At 38.6% G+C, this 22,997-nt stretch overlaps 2 protein-coding genes across 11 annotated transcripts in view; one reads left to right on the top strand and one right to left on the bottom strand.

Moving 5' to 3' along the window:
- Positions 1–11,401, bottom strand: part of MINPP1 (multiple inositol-polyphosphate phosphatase 1) — an 87,185-nt gene extending 75,784 nt beyond the window's left edge. The window contains exons 1-3 of one of the 3 annotated variants that reach the window (XR_014827642.1): positions 10,727–11,401; positions 7,378–7,575; positions 706–1,010 (exon numbers count right to left, since the gene is read on the bottom strand). Coding sequence is in view for 2 of the 3 variants with exons in the window: in XM_001927672.5 (XP_001927707.1) it covers positions 913–1,010; positions 7,378–7,575; positions 10,727–11,360 (930 nt within the window). In the remaining variant the exon portion in view is untranslated. The remainder of the gene's footprint in view (positions 1–705; positions 1,011–7,377; positions 7,576–10,726) is intronic. The other 2 variants (XM_001927672.5, XM_021072285.2) reach the window with 2 other exon arrangements.
- The window catches only part of LOC106506084 (uncharacterized), a 214,946-nt gene continuing 203,158 nt past the window's right edge, over positions 11,210–22,997 (top strand). For 6 of the 8 annotated variants that reach the window (XM_084996699.1, XM_084996695.1, XM_084996697.1 and 3 more), the window contains exons 1-3: positions 11,210–12,502; positions 15,736–15,932; positions 18,995–19,323. In XM_084996699.1, the coding sequence (XP_084852825.1) occupies positions 11,359–11,691 (333 nt within the window). In that variant the 5' untranslated portion in view covers positions 11,210–11,358 and the 3' untranslated portion in view covers positions 11,692–12,502; positions 15,736–15,932; positions 18,995–19,323. Of the gene's footprint in view, positions 12,503–15,735; positions 15,933–18,994; positions 20,926–22,997 lie in introns of those variants that run through there. The other 2 variants (XM_084996698.1, XM_084996692.1) reach the window with 2 other exon arrangements.

Raw genomic sequence — 22,997 nt, 5'->3', positions numbered from 1 at the left:
AAATACAGCACTTATTCACCTTCAAAGGTACATTAGCTCTCAGCTTAAAAGCTTGCTTCTAATTGGCAAATAGTACACTTCTTTTCAAAATTTGAGGTTAAATTCTGAAGTTAATAATTGATTTTCATACAGAATACTAAAGGTTCCATATATATGCATGTGTGTGTGTGTGTGCGCACACGCGTGCAAGGAATGACTCAAGTTTCAAAGTTCACATTCCTGAATGACCCATACATAAAGACACAACCTACTCTCATCTACCAGGATTCTATCCAATGCTTCAATCCTCAATGCTTAAGAAAACAATTAATGCTTTCCTACCCCATCTCTGTGGCTTCCAGAATCCCAGAATTGACCAGAATTTGCCTCCCTGAAAGTTACCAGATGCCTGTCTGCCCTTCTCTCTCTTGAGTCTAAAAGTCTATAAAGAAGTGATATGAATGAAGAGGGAAAAAAGGGAATAGAAAGTAGGTAGGCAGAAACTGCAGACGAATTACTGCCATTACTAGGTGGAACAAAGAACTCAACTTATTACGAAAACTGTTATAAAAGAATAGGTATTTGCAAAACCATTCAACCTCTCCGAGCTTTTCCTATAAAATGAAGAATTTGGATTTTATTAATAACTCTACAATCCTTTCCAGTAGGAAAATTTGATGACAGTTAAGTAGGTTTTTAACTGGGTGGACCTAGAAATTAACTCACAGTGAAAGAATGGTTTCTAGAGTTTTATGAACCCATACTATTTATAAGTAGGTACGTCCTACTTGAACAATTAACTCCTCTTTATAGTACAAGACAAAGACAATTAATGGTCCCTACTCTATTTATTTTTTTGAAAAGCTGCTTCAAATAACAATAACAACAAAAACCATGCAAAAAAGGCAAAGAAACTGCAAAAGTAATACTTACCTTTGCATCATCTATGTCAAAAACGTCACACCAAGGAGATTTAACACCTTTAATTGCCAGGTCAAATGAACAGGTGAAAAAAGCTACCTGAATTAAATCTGGAGGAGAAAAAAAAAAGTAAAATTTGTGGGTTGCAACTTTCTGCAGCTTTACAAAAGCTAAATATCTACAGAATGCCAAGGATTTACTACATAAAAAAAAATAACTTGATTTTGTTAGTTTTAGAGAGTTAGAAGAGGAGAGATAAAGTTATAAAAGGTTTTAGTTCCCAGCTTTTAATTTAGCAGTAACAAAGTACATTTATTGAGCAATTCTTTTAACTACACAACAATTTACATTATAACTAGTAAGAAGCAAGTACAGAGAAGGATATAAAAGATGACAGGTGGAGTTCCCATTGTGGCTCAGCGGTAATGAACCCAACTAGTATCCATGAGGACGCAGGTTAAATCCCTGGCCTCACTTAGTGGGTTAAGGATCTGGCCTTACTTTAAGTGAGCTGTGGTGTAGGTCACAGATGTGGCTCAAATCTGGACTTGCTGTGGTTGTGGAATAGGCCAACAGCTACAGCTCCAATTTGACCCCTAGCATGGGAAATTCCGTATGTTGTGGATGCGGCCCTAAAAAGATCAAAAAAAAAAAAAAAAAAGAGGAAAGGAGAATGCAGAAGATAGAGAGGGAAGAAAGGGCAGAGTGAGGAATCAGGAGGAAGGTGAAACAAACAATGGGTCAAGAAGGAGAGAAATAAAAGAGGGAAAGAAAAAAAAAATCCCACTGTGCGACCTGACTCTGCCACTAATTATCCTGGGCTAGGCTCTCTGGGTCTTGGTTTTCACTCTTGCAAAACAGGATGTTAGACAAACCATTTTTCAGGATAAGTTATGGCATTGATCCATCTATTATAACCATTTTTGACTTCCTGGTCAATCATTTTGAACCTCAAAAATATTTCAGACCAGAGTTCTTGTCGTAGTTCAGCAGAAATGAATCTGACTAGCATTCATGAGGACACAGGTTCGATCCCTGGCCTTGCTCAGTAGGTTAAGGATCTAGCATTGCCGTGAACTGTGGTGTAGGTCTAAGATGCAGCTTGGATCTGCCATTGCTGTGGCTGTGGCGGAGGCCAGCAGCTACAGCTCCAATTCAATCCCTAGCCTGGGAGCCTCCATATGCTGCAGGTGTGGCCCTAAAAAGACAAAAAAGAAATTTCAGATGGATTAGAATTTAAACATTACGCCCAAAAAAGGGAAGATATAGGAAAATATAATAATCTTGGGATAAGACAGAAGTCCTAGCAAAATACAACATTCTGAAGCCATACTGAAAAGACAGATATGGCTATATAAAAAGTGTAAACTTCTGTAAAAAAGCACCATAAGTAAGACTTTAAAGATAAGCAACACGGAGTTCCCGTCGTGGCGCAGTGGTTAACGAATCCGACTAGGAACCATGAGGTTGCGGGTTCGGTCCCTGCCCTTGCTCAGTGGGTTAACGATCCGGCGTTGCTGTGAGCTGTGGTGTAGGTTGCAGACGCGGCTCGGATCCTGAATTGCTGTGGCTCTGGTGTAGGCCGGTGGCTACAGCTCCAGTTCAACCCCTAGCCTGGGAACCTCCATATGCCGCGGGAGCGGCCCAAGAAATAGCAACAACAACAACAACAAAAGACAAAAAGGCAAAAAAATAAAAAAAAATAAAGATAAGCAACACATAAGGGGAAAAAATTAGCAACATAAAATAGGCAAAGGATTTATTCTTTGTCAAGCAACATTAAAAAATACATAATTAATATGTCTATAAAACATAAAGGGAACCTATGACCAATAAGAAAAAAACAAAAATAATCCAATAGCTAAAGTTATGAAGAGTAATTCTCATAAAGAATGCAATAGCTAATAAACATATGAAAAGATGTTCAACCTTACAAGTAACCAAAAAAATGCAAATTAAAAGCTAGTTATCATTTTTCATTAGTCAAATTGGCAAAAATCAAAATGACCAATATCCACTGCTGGATGAAATGGGAGAAATGAGCATCCTAATATATTGTTAGTATACATTTTTCTACACTTTCAGAAAATAATTTCGAATTACATGTCAAGATATAAAATATTCATGCTCCTTAACCTAACAATGCTACCTATAGTTACTTAACTTATAAACTCTCACATGCAAAAACTCTCACATGCAAAAACACTCTAAGAATGTTCTCTGTAGCATTACTTGAGTTAAAAACTAAGAAAAACCCCAGTGGAAAGTAATTTTCTATAAAAAAAAAAATTTGGACTGTATTAGCTCCAGCCTCTCCGACCAGTAAAATTTGATGATGGGTTATAAATTTAAAAGAATGAGAGGAGTTCCCGTTGTGGCTCAGTGGTTAACGAATCCGACTAGGAACCACGAGGTTTCAGGTTCGATCCCTGCCCTTGCTCAGTGGGTTAAGGCTCTGGCGTTGCCGTGAGCTGTGGTGTGGGTTGCAAACACGGCTCAGATCCCGAGTTGTTGTGGCTCTGGCATAGGCCAGCAGCTACAGCTCCGATTAGACCCCTAGACTGGGAACCTTCCATATGCCGTGGGAGCGGCTCAAGAAATGGTAAAAAAGACAAAAAAAAAAAAAAAAAAAGAGAGAGATAAATATATTGCTAAGCATAAGTTACAGAAAATACACAGAGTATCACCTCTCTATGCAAAAAAAAAAGTATTTAAATAGCTAAAATATTTTTGAGCAGTTACTATGCTTTGCCTGAATTAATCTCATTCAATCCTCGCAATAATCCAATGAGGCAGGTACAATTCCTTTATCTATTTTACAGACAAAAAAACTATGGTATAGAGATACTAAGGAACCTACTGAAGGTCACAGTTAGTCAATAGTGAAAAAATCAAAATTCAAATCAAACAGTCCCATTCCAGAACACATGATTTTAACCACTATGCTAATACTGCCTCCAAAAAGAAGTTGCTCTCAGTTACCTCATCAGTAAAACACAAATAATCCTTGTCAATTCAGAAACTAGAAATTGTTTTCTTTTTTTTTTCTTTTTTTTTGTCTTTTGTCTTTTGTTGTTGTTGTTGTTGCTATTTCTTGGGCCGCTCCCGTGGCATATGGAGATTCCCAGGCTAGGAATATTCAACCATCTTTGGAGTTCCCATCGTGGCGCAGCAGAAATGAATCCGAATAGGAGCCATGAAGTTGCATGTTCGATCCCTGGCCTTGCTCAGTGGGTTAGGGATCCAGCATTGCTGTGAGCTGTGGTGTGGGTCACAGACATGGCTTGGATCTGGCATTGCTATGGCTGTATCGTAGGCCGGCAGCTACAGCTCCGATTAGACCCCTAGCCTGGGAACCTCCATATGCCAGAGGTGCAGCCCTAAAAGAAAGACAAAAAAAAAAAAAAAAATATATATATATATATATATATTTAAATGTTCACTAACAGAATAAAACGGTTAGATACTGGTAGCTATATAATGGAGTTCTCTTTAAGTTTAAAACATAGAACTAAAATTACATTAAATAAAAAATCAAAGTTGAATTAAAATCAAATTTCAGACTGATATCATAGTTTGATACCATTCCTAAAAGTTTAAAAATCTGCAAAACAGGGAGTTCCCATCATGGCACAGTGGAAATGAACCCAACTAGGAAACCATGAAGTTGTGGGTTCAATCCCTGGCCTCGATCAGTGGGTCGAGGATCCGGCATTGCCGTGAGCTGTGGTGTAGGTCGCAGACATGGCTCAGATTCTGTGTTGCTGTGGCTGTGGTGTAGGCTGGCAGCTGTAGCTCTCATTCGACCCCTAGCCTGGGAACTTCCACATGCCACAGGTGTGGCACTAAAAAAAAAAAAAAAAAAAATCTGCAAAATAACACTCCATTTAGGGATAGAAATGTAAAGATATAAAAATATAAAAACCAGAGTTCCCGCCGTTGGCTCAGTGGTTAACGAATCAGACTAAGAACCACGAGGTTTCCGGCTCGATCCCTGGCCTTGCCCAGTGGGTTGGGGATCTGGCATTGCCGTGAGCTGTGTGTAGGTCGCAGACGCGGCTCGAATCCCGCGTTGCTGTGGCTCTGGCATAGGCTGGCAGCTACAGCTCCGATTCAACCCCTAGCCTGGGATCTTCCATATGCTGCAGGAGCAGCCCAAGAAATGGCAAAAAGACAAAAAAATAAAATAGAATAAAATAAAAAGGAGGTGGGACCTCCTCCTTAAAAAAAATAAAAATAAAAACTGACATGGGATGACCTACATGCTCAATTCATGATAAAGATTATCTCTGGGGAGAAAAGGAAAGGAATGAGATCCTCAAAAGAGACCAAGGGTCCTCAATTTATTCAAAGCAACTACCTGAAACATAATATCAAAATTTGATAATATAATACCTGATTACCTGTATAATATAGTATACAGGTAATCAGTATATTAGCCTTTGTTATTATCTACATGCTTGAATTATTTCTGAAATAAAATAATTTTTTTTGGTCTTTTCAGGGCCACATTCATAGCATATGGAAGTTCCCAGGATAGGGGTCAAATTGGAGCTGTAGCCGCCAGCCTACACCACAGCCACAGCAATGTGGGATCTGAGCCGTGTCTGTGACCTACAGCACAGCTCAAGGCAATACCAGATCCTTAACCCACTGAGCAATGCTAAGGATCAAACCTGCATCCTCACGGATACCAATCAGATTCGTTTCTAAGCCACAACGGGAACTCCTGAAATAAAATAATTTTTAAAGCTCTGCAGATAACTCCAATGTACAGTCAGTTGAGGAAAGAGAAAAAACTCAAAATAAAATGCTAATCTAGGTATCTTCATTTTTTTTGATCCTTATAAAGCTTTTAGACTCCATGATAGACATATTCTAGTCTACTCAAATTCTTCCCAGTATCTCCTACTCCTAGTCTTTTGAAATTTATTCACAATATAATGAAATCTATATGTACACATAATTTGTCAACATCTGCTATTTGGATTATAAATTCCTAGAAAACATAAAAATCTTATTTTTTCTTAATTTCCCATTGCTAGGTGACCATGTACTCTGGCTTTTCCACTGCTTTCCCAGCATAATTATTAAGTGTTTCCTTTCATCCTAAAAAATGTCCCAGGTTGCATGATAATTGTACAGTCAACCAACCAGTGCAATAGCTTATGACAGACATGACAGCTCATTTTCTCAGCACCTCTATGTATAAAAGCCTCAAAAAAACCCAAAACAAAAAAAAATCCCATACTACTTTTCTAAAACTTAACCTCTCTCAAAATATTAACATGTACTTGTACTTTTTTTTTTTGTCTTTTTTTTGCTATTTCTTTGGCCACGGGATACATGAAGGTTCCCAGGCCAGGGGTTGTATCAGAGCTGTAACCACCGGCCCACGCCAGAGCCACAGCAACGCCAGATCTGAGCTGAGTCTGCAACCTACACCACAGTTCACGGCAACGCCAGATCCTTAACCCACTGAGCGAGGCCAGGGATTGAACCCGCAACCTCATGGTTCCTAGTCGGATTCGTTCATTAACCACTGCGCCATGACGGGAACTCCCTAACATGTACTTCTAAAAGCTAAAGAACATTATGATTTTCCATTTGTACCACTTTATTAGGAGATAATTCAGAAAAGATAAATTTTCATTTTGTAATTCTTAAAGTTGTGTATAACTCTGCCCTCAAAAGAAAAATTTCAGGACATAGCAAGAATCTTGTATATATATATATTTTTTGTCTTTTTTTTTTTGCCTTTTCTAGGGCTGCTCCCATGGCATATGGAGGTTCCCAGGCTAGGGGTCTAATCGGAGCTGTAGCCACCGGCCTTTGTCAGAGCCACAGCAATGCAGGATCCGAGCCATGTCTGTGACCTACACCACAGCTTACGGCAACACCGGATCCTTTAACCCACTGAGCAAGGCCAGGGATCGAACCTGTAACTTCATATTTCATAGTAGGATTCATTTCTGCTGCGCCATGACGGAAACTCCAGAATCTTGTATATTAATTTGCATAAAACTCCAAAAAAGAATATGAATCTAAAAACAGCTACATGAGATGCAGAATCTTCTTGATCTAGAACACATCATTTTCTTAATGTAAAATTAACTGTGGTCCCTTAAAAGGACCACCACTTTATGTGTCCATATTTTTTTTTTTCTTTTTATAGCCACACAGGAAATGGAACTTTCCAGGCCAGGGGTCAAATAGGAGCTGCAGCCACAGGCTTATGCCACAGCCATACATAGCAAACCAGATCCTAACTACATCTGCAACCTACACCACAGCTTGTGCAATGCCAGATCCTTAAGCCACTGAGTAGGGCCAGGGATCAGAACCACATTCTCAAAGAGACAATGTCAGGTTCTTAACCTACTGAGCCACAATGGGAACTCCAATTTTTTCATTTTCAGAGTTCAAAAAGCATTTAAACTATTTCAGAGTTCAAATACAAGATAAAAGACACATTACCTGCATTTAAATTATTGACTGGTACTTGCAAAATAGCTGCAACTTTTTTTAAAATGTTTTGCATTTCTGGTCCAGTTTTGAAGGCTTCTACATGATAAAGAGCCGTAGCATTCCTTTCCACTTGAGTTAAAAACTTCTCACAATGATCAAAGAACCTCATTAATTTATCATTAATTCTTGGAGGTCCACACTCCATATCTGAACAGGAAAAAAAATTGTATATATATGCACGTAAATATATATATCCATTGACACAAATAATAATTTCAAATTATGAACATTTTGTTTCAAGTGTAAAAAGGAACACTTAAAAACCTATTTATTCATTGGCATGTCCAAAATAAGTACACACTGCTCAACAAAGACATGGGGCAAAATGATTCCCCATTTGAAATGATTGTTAATTCATGAGAGAATACACTAAAAAAGACTAAAGAAAAAGAGACTATTAAAGATAAAAATGTTAGAGCAATACTACACTATGAAATAAAAGTAATTGAAATGAATGGTTTCTTAAAGAAAATTAAACATGAAAGTCATTAAAAAGCACAAAAATGTATTATGTAAGTACTATTTCTGTCAGGCACAGAAAATGTGAGAAGGCAAACTAAAAATCAGCAACATTTTTAACGTTATCTGCTGACAGATAATTCAGTAGATCCAATTTGTTTTACTTCTCTAAGCCAAAGTCTAAATGAGTATTTTACTTTCTTAATTAACCTTCCCAACCCCATGTTACTTTACAAAGGACTGCTCTGGACAAAAACTACTGACAAAAGCACAAAATATATTAATGTTTCAGGTCTTCTGTATTTCATTGTGCTGGCTGCTTCTAACTGGTTTATTTTCTAGCTGAAGACCCCAGCTAACTTCAAATAGAATTTTATATGTTGTATTATTCCCACAATTTAGCAACAAGTACATACCAGGAAAGCATTCCTAATCATGTTTCAACTATTCGGGTACCTTTTCAATTTCCTTAGTCATATTTAAAACACACAGATTTCAATTATAATTTCTCCAATAATTTACCATGAAGAGAACACCAAGTATATATACTATTTCTGTATATAAAAAATGAGAAAATTAAATCTAGTTACATAGTTTTGCTTTGGATGTGGGTGTATCCATTTCAGGGGACCCTAAAATGAATAATTCTGTCCACTTTAATTGGTAACTGGATAATTCTTAAGAAAACATCTTGACTAGGAAAATAAGTGACCTTCGTTGTCTTTTTCTGTGGCCTCGAAATACGATTTCCTAAGTGGATCTAGATAATTCATCCTTGCTATTATCTAACTACTGTTGTTCTTTCAAAGGAAACAAAAGCATTGTTCTGTTTCTCTAAGAATACAAATTCAATGGCTTCGCTCCAAAGCCCAGATGTACACAATAGGCAGAACAATTGTTTGCAGATAATAATGAAGTAGCTAAGCAAAGGGTTTAATCTCTGAGACTGAAAATGATGAAGGGTATTATCCTGAACTATTTTGATCCATGGCTTTGTACTCTGAGGCCAACGGCAATTCTCACAACGCCATCTAAGGGCAAAAATTCATTCATCCCAGGTCCAGAATCAGCCCCACTTTGGTATACACTATATGTATTTATGAATGTGTATACATATGTATGTATATTATACATATACAGCTATACTGAAGTGTGTTCTGCTTTTAATGTTCAGTTAATTTAATAGATTTGTGGGTAATTTTCACTAATATTAATGGGAAAAGTCTAGTTATTCTTAAAAAGCATAATTCAACAAGTGACTAAACATAGTCAGCCAACCAAGTAACCCACAGGGCAATCAGTCAATCGAAGAACCTCTTGGAGACTACTGAACTGCTTAAGAGAGAATGTTATTGGAGAAATGACAAACCAGTCTACTTCTAATTTACTTTTCACTTGGGTTTTTTAAAGCTAAATGAGGTCTCACCTCAACTTTGACCTTAAAAGTGATTTAGAAAGTATTAACACTTGTTCTTCTCCACGGCAGAAAAATATTACATACTTTTATTCTTACCCTTAAGTTAAAGGACAAATGGAAGCTGTACAGTGTAATGGTTAGGAGACCAAGTTCTAAATCAGATCTCCTGGGTACATACCTGGCTACTTTAAATTAGGCTAATTGTTGTTTCTGAGTCTCAATTTTCTTATCTGTTACGACAGGGGGAAAAATACTATCAGCCTCAGAGAGCTGTTATTAAGGATTTCGTGAAATAAACATGAGGCATGCCAGGCACACAGAAGGCGTTAAGTGTTTGCTATTATTAGCATGTGACTATTAAAACATTTTTTTTTTCTTTTTTTTAAGGGCTGCACCCACAGCATATGGAGGTTCCCAGGCTAGGGGTCGAATAGGAGCTACAGCTGCCAGCCTGCGCTACAGCCACAGCAGTGCCAGATCCGAGCCACGTCTGCGACCTACACCACAGCTCACAGCAACGCCGGATCCTTAAACCACTGAACAAGGCCAGGGATCGAACCCACAACCTATTGATTCCTAGATGGATTCATATCGCTGCGCCCTGACAGCAACTACCCATTAAAACATTTTCTGAGGAAAAAGCATCATCCAGAAAAACAAAACAAAAAAAAAGAAAACATGGATTCTAGGCCTGACTCTAGTCCTCCAACTAAAAAAAAGACAATCAACAAGGTATATTCTTGGGCTCAGCTATTTCATCTACGGAAAAATAAAAAAGAGCCCCTTGAGATAATCTCTCAAATTTTGCATAAGTATAGGTAATGGAATAAATTAGTAAAGTGCTGTGCATGACTGTGGGCTACAGCTACAAGGAAGGTAACTGTATAATACACAGAAGAACAAAACAAAAAAGCAGAGCAGTTGAGAAAGTTTTGAGAGTAGCTTCCTAAAATAGGTTGTAGGTCTAGAACCAATTGTCTGAAAAACTTAAGTGAAAAAAAACAAAACAAAAGCCATACAGTATCAAAAATAAAGCCTGAGGAAGAAAATCCAGAATTCTTTTTTTTTTTTTTTTTAAGTGCGCCTGTAGAACTGCCAGAGAGGAAGGGAGCAGTTGGTGCTCAAAGATGGAAAATTAATTTTGGGAATAGATGAGCAAAAACTGTCCCGGCCTGTCTTCTTTCCTATTGGATCCCTCAACGTGTCCCAACACGCAGAAGGTACCAAATTCATCCCCGACTAATTAATAAACAAACTATGTAAGAGGGGAAGGGAGATAGCCAAGTCCTGAACATCTCACGAGATGAGGGCCCAAGGGATGGGAGATGGAGCACAGAGGGAAGTGTGGGGAGGCTGAGGTCGGGGAAGTCTGGGATCTGGAGGACAGAAGCAGGGCACTGGCCGGGAGGCCGGGGCGGTCACCTGCGACGTCGGGCGGCGGCAACCCCGGGTGGTAGTGCTGCCACAGCCCCTGTAGGAAGGCGGCGCCGCTGTCCACGCAGCGGTGCTTGGAGCTGGTGACTAGCTGCAGGCGGCCGTAGTTCTCCCGGCTGAAAAGGGCCGGGAAAAGGGAGGCCAGGCGCAGCGCCAGCTGCCGCATGTCCTGCCGCCCTTTCTCCACCAGCTGCCCATCCATCCAGTCCGCGTACCACAACGGCCAGTCGGCCAGCGCGGCGCCCAGGTCGCGGCCGCCGGCAGCGCGGGTCCCCTTATCCGGCGCGCGGGCCTGCAGTAGCCCGTGCAGCTGCCGCAGCTTGCGGATTTGTTTGGCCGTCGGGTAGCGGGTGCCATGGCGGATGAGGGCGACCAGCTGCACAGGGGTGCAGGTCTCCTCCAATAGCTCCGGGTCCCGCCGCGGGACCTCGGGGTCCGGCAGCAGCCCGGGGTTGGCATCCTCGTAGCGAGTCTTGGTGCCGAAGTAGGGGCTAAGCGCCGAGACCACGCGGTTCTCCGGCTCCAGGAGGGAGCAGCGAGAAAGGGACGAGACCAGCGCCACAGCCAGGGCCGCGACAGGTGCTACGCGAACCCTGAAGATTCGGCCGGGAAGCGGGAGCATGGTGCGCTGCGCCCCGCGGAGGGCGACGTACCGGCTGGGTCGCCGACTTCCGGCTCCGGTGGGCAGGGGGCGGGTCCGAGGGGAACTTCCGGCCAGTGCCCTCGGGATTTACTGTGCGTACCCTGCTCTCCGACTGTGTGGAGGTGTTAGTGGCCTGTGGAGCGCGGTGGATGTGGGCAGCAAGCTCCGAGGAGCCCGGTTGACCTGTCGCTCAAGTGAAGCCGGCAGAAATCCCCGAGGAGCTTTGGAAACCTGCGGCTTAGGTGGAGCCGGCGTCGCCTGGCCCGCGAGCGTGAGCGAGTTTCCTAGTAGCTGGCGCCTTGGGGACTGAATCAACGACTCCTCCGCTTTTTAAGTTTTTTTAGGGTGTGGATAAAGCCCGGACTCAGCCTTAGCTTCCAAAGCTGCAGAAACAGGACACCTTTAACAGCTGACTCTTGTATCATCATCCTTACCCCATTGTCATCTGTTTTTCAAAATGTAATTTGAACCAGCTGTATCAAATCTACCTGTGGCAGTTGTTCAAAATGCAGGTCCCTGAGCCCTGCCCCGGCATGCCTCCTAAAGCCCAAGATTTTAACCCCCACTAGAGTTTGAAATTAAACCCTATACTACACAGCAGAGAAGAACCTGGGAAGAGGCTCAGTGCTCTAGGAAATATAATTCCTGAGCCTTTGGTAGTATCTTGACCTGGACCAGCAAAACTGACAGGGAGCTAGCACCGCAGAAGTACTGTGCTTGTTGATACCGAAGACTTTGACAGTGGAGACATAGCTATCCTGATGACTCGGGCACATTGAGTCATAGCCCAGCAGATTTACTGCATTATTAAGTATGAGCTAATATGCTATGTGAAGCAAAGAAGCCCTGTATTTACTGCCACGCCGAGTTGATACTCTCCTCCCTGGTAATTACTCAAATCAGCAGCTAGGTTTTTGGTAGGTTATTGCTCAGACTCTTTGACCCTCCCCAAAGTCATAAATATGAATAGTACCTGGGTTTCTCGACTTGAATCCCAGTTTATATGCCAGCTGAGAAAAGAATAAATGTTTTAGAAGCATGCGGTGATCCAAATTGAAGGAAGTTTGGACTATGGTTTTGTAAGACTAGTTTTTCCTTCAGACACTATTAGATTGCTTTTGGTAAGTCCATCTCCATCTTTACTCTTTTCCCCCTTGAAAGTGCCCCCTCTAGTCCAGAGAGAGGTACTTCTAAATGTTAGCCAGTGAAGAAAATGGTGTATGATGAAAGATAGATTTCAACTTGAATGCTGCAAATTTTATGACTTTCTGTGTCCCATAACCCATCTTTAGGATATGTTCTTTTTGGATGCCATTTTGTGGAATGTTAATGCCTAGATAGTCAAGGTCAGTGATATTTTTACAGAACTTTGTTCAAATTAATATTTAACAAATAAATGAACACCCACCTTCTTTTTTTTTTTTTTTTTTTTTTTTTGCCGTACTCACAGTATCAGGAAGTTCCCAGGCCAGGGTTTGAACCTGCACCACAGCAGCAACCCAAGTGGCTACAGTGACAATGCTGGATCCTTAACCCACTGTACCTCAGGAGAACTCCCCACCCTTTTTTTTTTTAATGGATTTCCTAACCTTACATTTTATAGGCTGAGGTGTTTGGTAATATTCCTACTTTCATTCAGCAAATATTTGCACCAGATGTATCTCACCACATTTCACTTAATATATGTGTTTACTAATAATCATCTCTCATGCCCAGTCTTTCGAGTCCTCAGGAGCTACCAAGTCTTCCTAAAGGCTTCACTCTTTAATGAAACAATCTTCAGAGACTTATAAAACCTAGCATACTTTCTTTTTGTTGTTGTTGTTAATCTATATTCTTTTTTTAAAAATTTTTTATTGTGATTGATTTACAATGTTCTGTCAATTTCTGCTGTATAGCAAAGAGACCCAGTCATACATGTATATACATTCTTTTTCTCACATTCTCCTCCATCATGTTCCATCACTTGTGATTAGATATATAGTTCCCTGTGCTATACAGCAGATCTCATTGCTTATCCACTCCAAATGCAACAGTTTTCATCTACTAACCCCAGACTCCCAATCCATCCCACTCCCCCTGGCAAACACAAGTCTGCCTACATGTCCATCATGTCCATGTTTCTGTTTTGTAGATAGATAATTTGTGCTATATTTTAGACTCCACATGAAAGTGATATCACATGGTATCTGTCTTTCTCTTTCTGACTTCACTCAGTATGAGAGTCTCTAGTTTCATCCATGTTGCTGCAAATGGCATTATTTTGTCCTTTTTATGGCTGAGTAGTATGTATTCCATTGTCCATATGTACCACATCTTCCTAATCCATTCATCTTTTGATGGGCCTTAGGTTGTTTCCATGTCTTGGGCTATCATGAATACTGCTACCATAGGTTCTTGTACACTAAATTTACCTCTAGCATAATTTTATTTTTCTTCCTTTAATTATTCATCTGTTAATTTATGCTGGTTATATACTTATGTAAACCAACTCCAATCATTTTTGGTGTCAAGCCAAAATGACAAATGATAAAATTAAGCAGTGCCTTCATGTTTTTGGCTAGGAAAAGCCAGATATTGTATTGAGAGGACAAAGAGTTTTGGATCCAGGATCCAGCTCAGCCACACGTTAACTTGGAAAGTTACCCAAGTTCTCTTGGTTGAAAATTAGGAGTATTAGAACTTGCATTACAGGATTATTGTGAGAATCAGAGATGATATATGTAAACCCTATATAATAGGCTGCTACGTGTGATATTTTTATCATAATGTTCAATGTTATTCTTGTCCTGAGATGCTTAGTTCTCTAGCAACTGTACAGTATAAACTTACTTTCACCTTAAAGTAAATGACTTTCATGCCAGACGTGCATCAAAGATCATTTCAAAACTTTTCTAATAAAAATCCACTCATCTCACTTAAAATGGGTCTCTTTTTCTTAAAACAGTGAGCACCTTTAAAAACTTGTGATGCCAGGCCATGTCTTAATCCTCTGACCTGCCTATAAATTGACTGCTCTTTGAAATAGGTGCTCACCTTATCCAATCAGTTAGTACACAGGAGTTTGCATGGTGCAAAACATGACTGCCCCTTTGCATAGATTGGGTGATTTCCTCTCCCTCATAAGAGGTCGTGGACCTGGCAGCAATATATTTAACAAATTTATTAAAACACAAGAGATACAATGGGAAATTAATCATTCATTTTCCATGAAAAAATGGAAGAGGATGGAACCAAGAGCAAAAAGAATTTGATGTGAACCAGGAGAGGAGATTTTATCTTCTGAGAGAAGATGGAAAGGGTCCATGTACCCGTAGATAAATTTGTTGGTCTAGCAGCAGTGAATTCATGGATTTCAAGCCTGGTGGCCTTACTTTCTTCAGTGACTTGGGAGGCAAGATTGAAGAGATGGGGGATTGGGAATTAAGTCTTTTGAAATGTGAAAATGGCTTAGATTTACAATTGAGAGAAAGGGGAAAGTAATGGGAAAGGATTTGCAATTGAGAAGAAAGTAAAACAAGTAACAGTTTGGATGGTTGGCTCTGAGGATCCAGCTGAGAATGGAAGACTTAAATTGCTAGTGGTTGTACAATTTTATCCAGAAGTGAACATTACATTTTGTGTCTTTCAGAGTGGGAAAGAGAATGGCTTAATTCTATTGTTCTATATTATTCTAAATTGTCTTAAGTAGAACTTCTAATCAATCTAGTACATTCAAGAATAGGTAGGTTATTTTTGTCAGATTATTCATAGGGCTTTTTGAAATAGTCATTCCCCTCTTAAGATTTCATGATGACATCTATAGTATTTTAAGTTGCAGCTATCTACTCTTAAAGAAGGTATCAAAGAAGATGACTTTCAGGGGAAGTAATGGTAAAGAAAGGAAAAATGACAAAGGCAGGCTCTTTGTGAAAAGAGAAAATACTAAGAACATGATTTCTAAAGTTAGACTTTCTGGCTTTTAAAATTCCAGCTTTATCACTGTGAGATCTTAAACAAGTTAAACATCTTACTTCAAATGTTTTCTGTAAAGTGAGGATAACACCTATGACAAGAGGTTGTTGAGAAGATTAAATGAAACAGTTTGGATAAATACTTTAAATGATTCCTGGCCCCAAATAAATATCAGTTACTTTTATTAAATTGAGTTAAAACGTTTCTTATTATCACTTCTCCTTTAATCAAATAAACTGACAAATGGTCGGTTTTTCATAGATATCTTTGAAACATCTACATTTAGCAACTAACTTTGTGCCTATGCCAAGAAAGTTTTAACTCTAGTATCTCTGTGCCCTGCCATTTCATCTTTCCTTTGTCAATTACTGATTTAGTGCTTGTTTGTTTTTTACTGCAGTAGAAGAAGCCAACAGAGGAGAGATCCATGTGTATGGACAGAGCTAGAGTGATTGGTGCTTCAACAGCAGTCTCTTCAACTTTGCTTGAGTGTGGAGGCCACACAGATCACAAACTCCATTGGCTGCAAGATACCTTTGCTCAAAAGGAGCTAACCACTGCACTGTTCCTCAGCATATCAAAGCTAAGCTGAATTGTGTAAGTTGTATTTCAGTTGATGAATAGAACTTTACTGAGCCACGCAACAATGGAGATGACCTGCTGTTTTACACTCTCTGTTATACCCAATGAAAGTTATTTTGTCATGAAAAAGCTTCTCTTCTAATATCCTGATACATCCTAGGATTTTGACCTCAGGTATTCTCCCCTCCCATCAAATATTGGTTCTAAATCCGTAGAACTATTTGAGAAACCAGATACAAAGTTATGGTAAGTTTGAGTTACTAATATTCTTTCTATGCTTTGCCACTCCTGTTTAACAGGAGGAAGCTGTAGCTATTCACTTTATAGTCCTGTTCCATAATGATTTTCAACAAGCTGGCATTGCTACTCAGAAACAATTTCCTACAGAAGCCCCCTTCATCCAAAATATATTATTATCCCATTAGAAAGATAAAATATAGTTTCTGGGAGTTCCTGTTGTGGCACAGTGGTTAACGAATCCGACTAGGAACCATGAGGTTGTGGGTTCAATCCCTGGCCTTGCTCAGTGGGTTAACGATCCGGCGTTGCCGTAAGCTGTGGTGTAGGTCGCAGATGCAGCTCGGATCCCGAGTTGCTGTGGCTCTGGCATAGGCTGGCAGCTACAGCTCCGATTAGACCCCTAGCCTGGGAACCTCCATATGCCGCAGGAGCGGCCCAAGAAATGGCAAAAAGACAAAAAAAAAAAAAAATATATATATATATATATATATATATATATATATAGTCTCTAAATCCTGGTTAAAAAATCTCTCATTCTCCACTATATTTTTCTTTTTTTCTTTTTCTTTTTTTTTTTTTGTTTGTTTGTTTTGCTTTTTAGGGCCACCCTTACAACATATGGAAGTTCCCAGGCTAGGGGTCAAATTGGAGCTACAGCCGCTGGCCTACACCAAAGCCACAGCAACCTAAGGATCTGAGTCTCATCTGTGATCTACACCCCAGCTCACAGCAATGCTGGATCTTTAACCCACTGAGTAAGGCCAGGGATGGAACCCTCATCCTCATAGATCCTGGTCAGGTTCACTAACCACTGAGCCACGAAGAGAATTCCATCTACTATATTTTTCAAGAACAAGCATAGACAATAGCAATTGTGTTCTAACATCTTATTTTTTTCTGAAATGTTAGTTTTCCAAGATTGAAAAATATCTTTGCTCTTTTGGATTTTTTAGACAATTAGTTGGCTGACTTTAAAGCCATGAGTATTTCCTTATCATTCCAAATAATGGAGAACCTTAAGAAGAAAGTTTATTAGTTCATCAGGAAGGCAGTTTTTCACTTAGTCCATTAATGGCAATTTCATATTGTCTCACCGACTTATGCATGAACCAAAAAAGGTTTTTGTGCACTGCTTGTTGTAGCATAAATCCATCTCATTGCTTTGTTTATATTATATATCAGTAAATATTAAAACCCAATAACACCTAAACTATAAAAGCAATGTAAGCACCTCTGGACTCACACACTTTGTTGCAGCCACTTTAGTAAACAGGGCAGATCACACTCCAATTGAAGTGACCATTATGGTTCCACAAAAAAAATCCCTCATTGTCTCACTTTACTGCCTTGTCTGATTCTCTACTCCCAGAGAAAGTAGTTGTGACTAAATCATTCATTTGTTAATACCTTAAATGCAGGGGCCATGGTGAAAACCTTTTTTGATTCCTAGATATTCCGTATCCTACATTAAGTATACTGTTTGTTGAATAAATGAAAATAGAACCAAAAGGCAGTATGGGAAGCTGAAATAACATTGCTTTGCACTAATGTGGTGTAATTATTTTATCTTCCCAGCTGTCCTATGACAGATGAGGAACAATATTTATGTCATGTTGTGGGTGTGGAAATCAAAACAAAAAAGAGGTTAAATGCCTTACCTAAAGTGATCCAACAAGTATTTAGTAGAACTGATTCTAGAATGTCATTGATGGAAACAGAACCGTCTTTGTTTCTTTTTCTAATGGTTACCCTATTCTTGACAAATTAACAGTGACTGCCAAAAGTGTCACTTGTAGCCGAGGCTAGAAAATAAATTCTACATGTAGTACTATAACAGTTACTTTTGGCTAACAACCCAACATTTAAGTCCCCTTTTTCCTTGGAATCAATGTATAGGTATCCACCCCTCAGGAAGATCACTCTATCCCCACCTCAGGAAAAACATCCCTCTGGGGTAACTCTATTTTTCTTACCAGTTTTAGTTTTGGAAAGAGCATGTGATTCAGTTCTAGCCACTAAGACATGAGGGTCAGTCTACTGGGAAATTTTGGAGAAAGGTTTTTTGTTGTTGTTGTTCTAGAAATGAGGTAGAGGATGGGAGTAATGAATGATCAGCACCTTAAAGACTTAGTGGACTGAAGATTCCTTTGATTCAGAGGAGTATTGTTGTTGGCAGGGTAAAATATTCCAGAAGGAAAGGAGATGTTATTCAGTGAGTGAAATTTTTTGAAGGTGGTACAGTAGTTGTTATTAATTAAATGAGGTAGTTAATTTTTATTTATTTATTTATTTATTTATTTATTTATTTATTTTTCTTTTAGGGCTACAACCAAAGCATATGAAAGTTCCCAGGCTAGGGGTTGAATTGGAACTGCAGCTGTTGGCCTACACCACAGCCACAGCAACACCAGATCCGAGCCACATCTGGGACCTACACTGTAGCTCATAGCAATGCCAGATCCTTAACCCACTGAGCAGGCCCAGGAATCAAACCCACGTCCTCATGGATACTAGTCGGGCTCATCACCACTGAGCCACAGTGGGAACTCCAAATGAGATATTTTAGAATACAAGATTAAGAAAGTTTAACCAAGGCAAATTATAGAATACAAATATTTTAGAAGTAAGGAAGTTTAAAAAAAATGAGAGGCCAAGAAATCCTGACAGAAAACTTTTGCTCCTGGCTCTAAATTTCTGTTCCTACTGGACTTAGGCCCCATTAGCTTCTCACTTTCCACTAGCCTCTGTACCCAACCCATAAAAATACCCATCTCTCTCAGCAATTATTCCATGAATGTTATTAAAATAAATTATTTCACACATTTTGTTTTTAATAGATGCTACTAACGATTTGGAAAGATGAAAGAGATTAACAGCACAAAGATGCCAATAATTTTAAATATGATCTTTAAAAAAAACTGCATTCTTAAAATGAGAGAGATACACTCAAGGAAGAAGCAACTGCTCCATACATTAGCATGTCCAAAAATGATAATTAGACCTGCTGAGCTATCTTTGCAACCAGAGAGGAACCAGCTTGAAAACAAAGCCGACACAATGAGACGACAGCAGAAAATGAAAAGAACTTGAGTCTTCAATGATGATAATGAAGTGATGGACTAAACCTGGAGGGAGAATACCTACTATGGGCTTCCTGTCATCTAAGGTAATACATGCCTTTGCTGTTTAAACCAGTGTTTATTTTCTGTACAAGCTTCATAATTGGGCTTAGGTACCTGTTAACCCCTTAGAATGTCCTTTTATGCTTTTCATGATTTTGCTGAAGTCATCTGAGAATAACAGAAAAGCACATTTTCTGATTCCATCCCCTTAGATATGACTTTGGGTCTCTCACTCTGAATGATCATGGTTAATAAAGCATAGAAAGCACTGAGAAGAGTAGAAGGTAAGTAGATAGGATAAGATATCTGATGAAGGAGATGATCCTGATAAGGTAAGGTGAAATGTGAAAGTTAGGCAGGAGATGCAAGTGAGAAAAGAAAGAAGGTGGCTATTCTGGGAAGACTCTTAGAAAGCCAGTCTTAGGGACATATGAACCACATATTTGGGAAGAGTTGTGAATCTCACATTATAGTAATGGCATCACTTCAATCCATGTTATCCTCTCATGGGGAAAAAAATCAGTGTTCATGGGATATCAGAGAATTCATGCTTGTTTTCTTCAGAAACAGACTAAATGTCTCATGATGACAGGATGATTTTAAAATGAAAGGCTTTATATTAATTATCCTGTAAACGTCTGAGCGGTCCATAGCATTGCTTTCTTTCAGCCTGGCACAAGTCTCATAAACTAGAAGATGACCTTAACACTCAATCTGTGGTAGTTCTCCCCCATGACCTCTTACCCTTTTCTAAACATCTTCATAAAGGCGTGGTAATATTTCTTCTGTGAATCATATGAGAGCTTTTCACATGGATTTAAACAGTAAATCTAACAATAGGCTTTTTTTTGCCTGATCACTCAGGGGCATTTACTTATTCTTATATTTTAGACATTTGAGAAAAAATAATTCCTAAAAATATTATATTCAATTGTATTTGAAGCCATAAAGAGGAAGGAAATAATAAATTAGAGTAGAAATAAATGAAGTAGAGAGTTGATAAACAATAAAGAGAATCAATGAAACCAAAAATTGATTATTTGAGAAAAATCAACAAATTGACAAATCTAAAGATTAAGAAAAAAGAGAAATACTCAAATTACTAAAATCAGAAATTAAAGAGGGTACATTACTACTGACTTTACACCATTATAAGAGAGTATTATGAACAACTGTATACTAACAAATTAGATGACTTGGATGAAATGGACAAATTCATAGAAAGACACACACTACCAAAACTAACTAAAGAAATGGAAAATCTGAATGGACCTTTAACAAGTAAGGAGGTTGAATCAGCAGTCAAAAATCTCCCAACACAGAAAAACCTTGGGCCAGATAGATGGCTTCATTGTGATTTCTACTAACATTTAAAGAATTAACATGAATACTCAAACTCTTCCAATAAACAGAATAGGAAAGAATACTTCTTAACTCATTGTATGAGGCTGACATTACCATGATACTAAAGCCAGACAAAAACACTACAAAATAAGAAAAGTACAAACCAGATTTCCTTGTGAATGTAGATATGAAACTCCTCAACAAATGCTAGCAAATAGAATTCAGCAGCATGTTAATAGGATTTTATGCCATAACTGAAGGGGATTTATCCCAGAAATGCAAGAGAAGTTTAACATACAAAATCAATGAATGCAATTCACCACATTAATAGAATGAAGGAGGGGAACCACATGGCCATCTCAATTGATGTCGAAAAGCATTTGCAAAATCCGACATGCCTTTTGATAAAAGCACTCAGTAAACTAGGATCAGAAGGGAACTTTCTCAGCATGATAATGGGTACATATTTTAAAACTCCAAGGTAACATCAGCATCAAGGGGAAAAAACTAAAAGTTTTTCCTCTAAAATTAGGAGCAAGACAGAATTCCTGCTTTTGCCACTTCTATTCAACATAGTATTGGCAGTTCTGGCCAGAGTAATTAGGCAAGAAAGAGAAATAAAATGTATCCAGATTGGAAAGGAAAAAGTAAAACTGTCTCTATTTACAGATTACATGAATGTAGAAAGCCCTAAAGAATACACACATATACCCCTTTTAGAGCTAATTAGTGAATTCAGCAAAGTTTCAAGATATAAAATCAACACACAAAACCAGTTGAATTTCTGTACACCAGCAATGAAAAATCTGAAAAGGAAATTAAGGACACAATTCTGTTTTATAATAGCATCCAAAAGAGTAAAATATTTAAGAATAAATTTAACCAATGAGGCACAAAACTTGTACACCGAAAACTATAAAACATTGCTGAAAGAAATCAAAGAATATCTAAATAAATAGAAAGATATTCTATGTTCATGGATTGGAATACTTAATATTGTTAAAATGAAAATATTGGAGTTCCTGTTGTGGCTCAGCGGAAACGAATCTGACTAGCATCCATGAGGACACAGGTTCAATCCCTGCCCTCACTCAGTGGGTTAAGGATCCGCCATTGCCATGAGCTGTGGTGTAGGTCACAGATGTGGCTTGGCTCTGGCGTTGCTGTGGCTATGGCGTAGGCCAGGGGCTATTGCTCCAATTCGACATCTAGTCTGGGAACCTCCATATGCCAGGAGTGTAGCCCTTAAAAAGACAGAAAAAAAAAAAAAGAAAGAAAGAAGAAAATACTACCCTCACACAATATGTAGATTCTGTGTAACCACTGCCAAAATCCCAATAGCACTTTTTGCAAAATTGGAAAACTCCATTATAAAATTCATATGGAATTTCAAGGGGTCCAGAATAGCCAAAACAGTCTGAAAAAGAAGAAAACTGTTGAACTCACACTTCCTGATGTGAAAAGTTGTTAAAATCTACCATAACGAAAACAGTGTGATACTTGCATAAGGATAGACACATAGACCAATGGAATAGAACTGAGGGCATAGAAGTAACCCTTAGATCTCTGGTCATTTGATCTTTGACAAGGTTGCCAAGACCATTCAATGAGAAAAGGATAGTCTACTAAGAAATGGTGCTAAGATATCCATGTTCAAACGTATGAACCCTTATCTTAAACCAAATACAAATATTAACTCAAAGTGTATCAATACTTAAATGTAAAAGCTATAAACTCTTAAGATTAAATACTATAAAACTATCATAGGAAAACATAGGAAAAAATCTTTATGAACTTGCATTTGATAATGGTTTCTTAAGTATGACACCAAAAGCATGAACCACAAAATAAACAATAGAAAAATTGGACTTCATCAAAATTAAAAACTGCTGTGCATCAAAGGATACTATCAAGAGATTGAAAAGACAACCCATGGAATGAGAGAAAATAATAGAAAATCATGTCTGGTAAGAGACTAACATCCAAAATATATAAAGAATCCTACAACTCAACAACAAAAAGACAACCTACGTTTTAAAATGAATGAAGCATTAAGATAGCTATTTCTCAAAAAATATATATACAAATGGGCAATAAGCATATTAAAAAAACACAATGAAATATCATGTCACACCTACTAGGATGGTTAATTTTTTAGTGAAAATAACTAATGTTGGTGAAAATGTGGAGAAAACAGAACCCTAGTACGTTGCTGGTGGGAATGTAAAATGGCACAGCTGCTATGGAAACCAGTGTGACAATTCCTCAAAAAGTTAATCATAGAATTACCTTATTATCCAACAATTCCACTCCTAGGTATATACCCAAAAGAGCTGAAAACAAGGGCTCTGGAGTTCCTGTTGTGGCACAGCCA

This window comes from Sus scrofa, chromosome 14, assembly GCF_054392235.1.
Source record: "Sus scrofa isolate SSC_HxYL_T2T_F1_AM1 chromosome 14, Sscrofa_HxYL_maternal_Yorkshire_Landrace_v2.0, whole genome shotgun sequence".
Taxonomy (NCBI): Eukaryota; Metazoa; Chordata; class Mammalia; order Artiodactyla; family Suidae; genus Sus; species Sus scrofa.
This window is presented reverse-complemented; position numbering and strand designations above follow the sequence as displayed.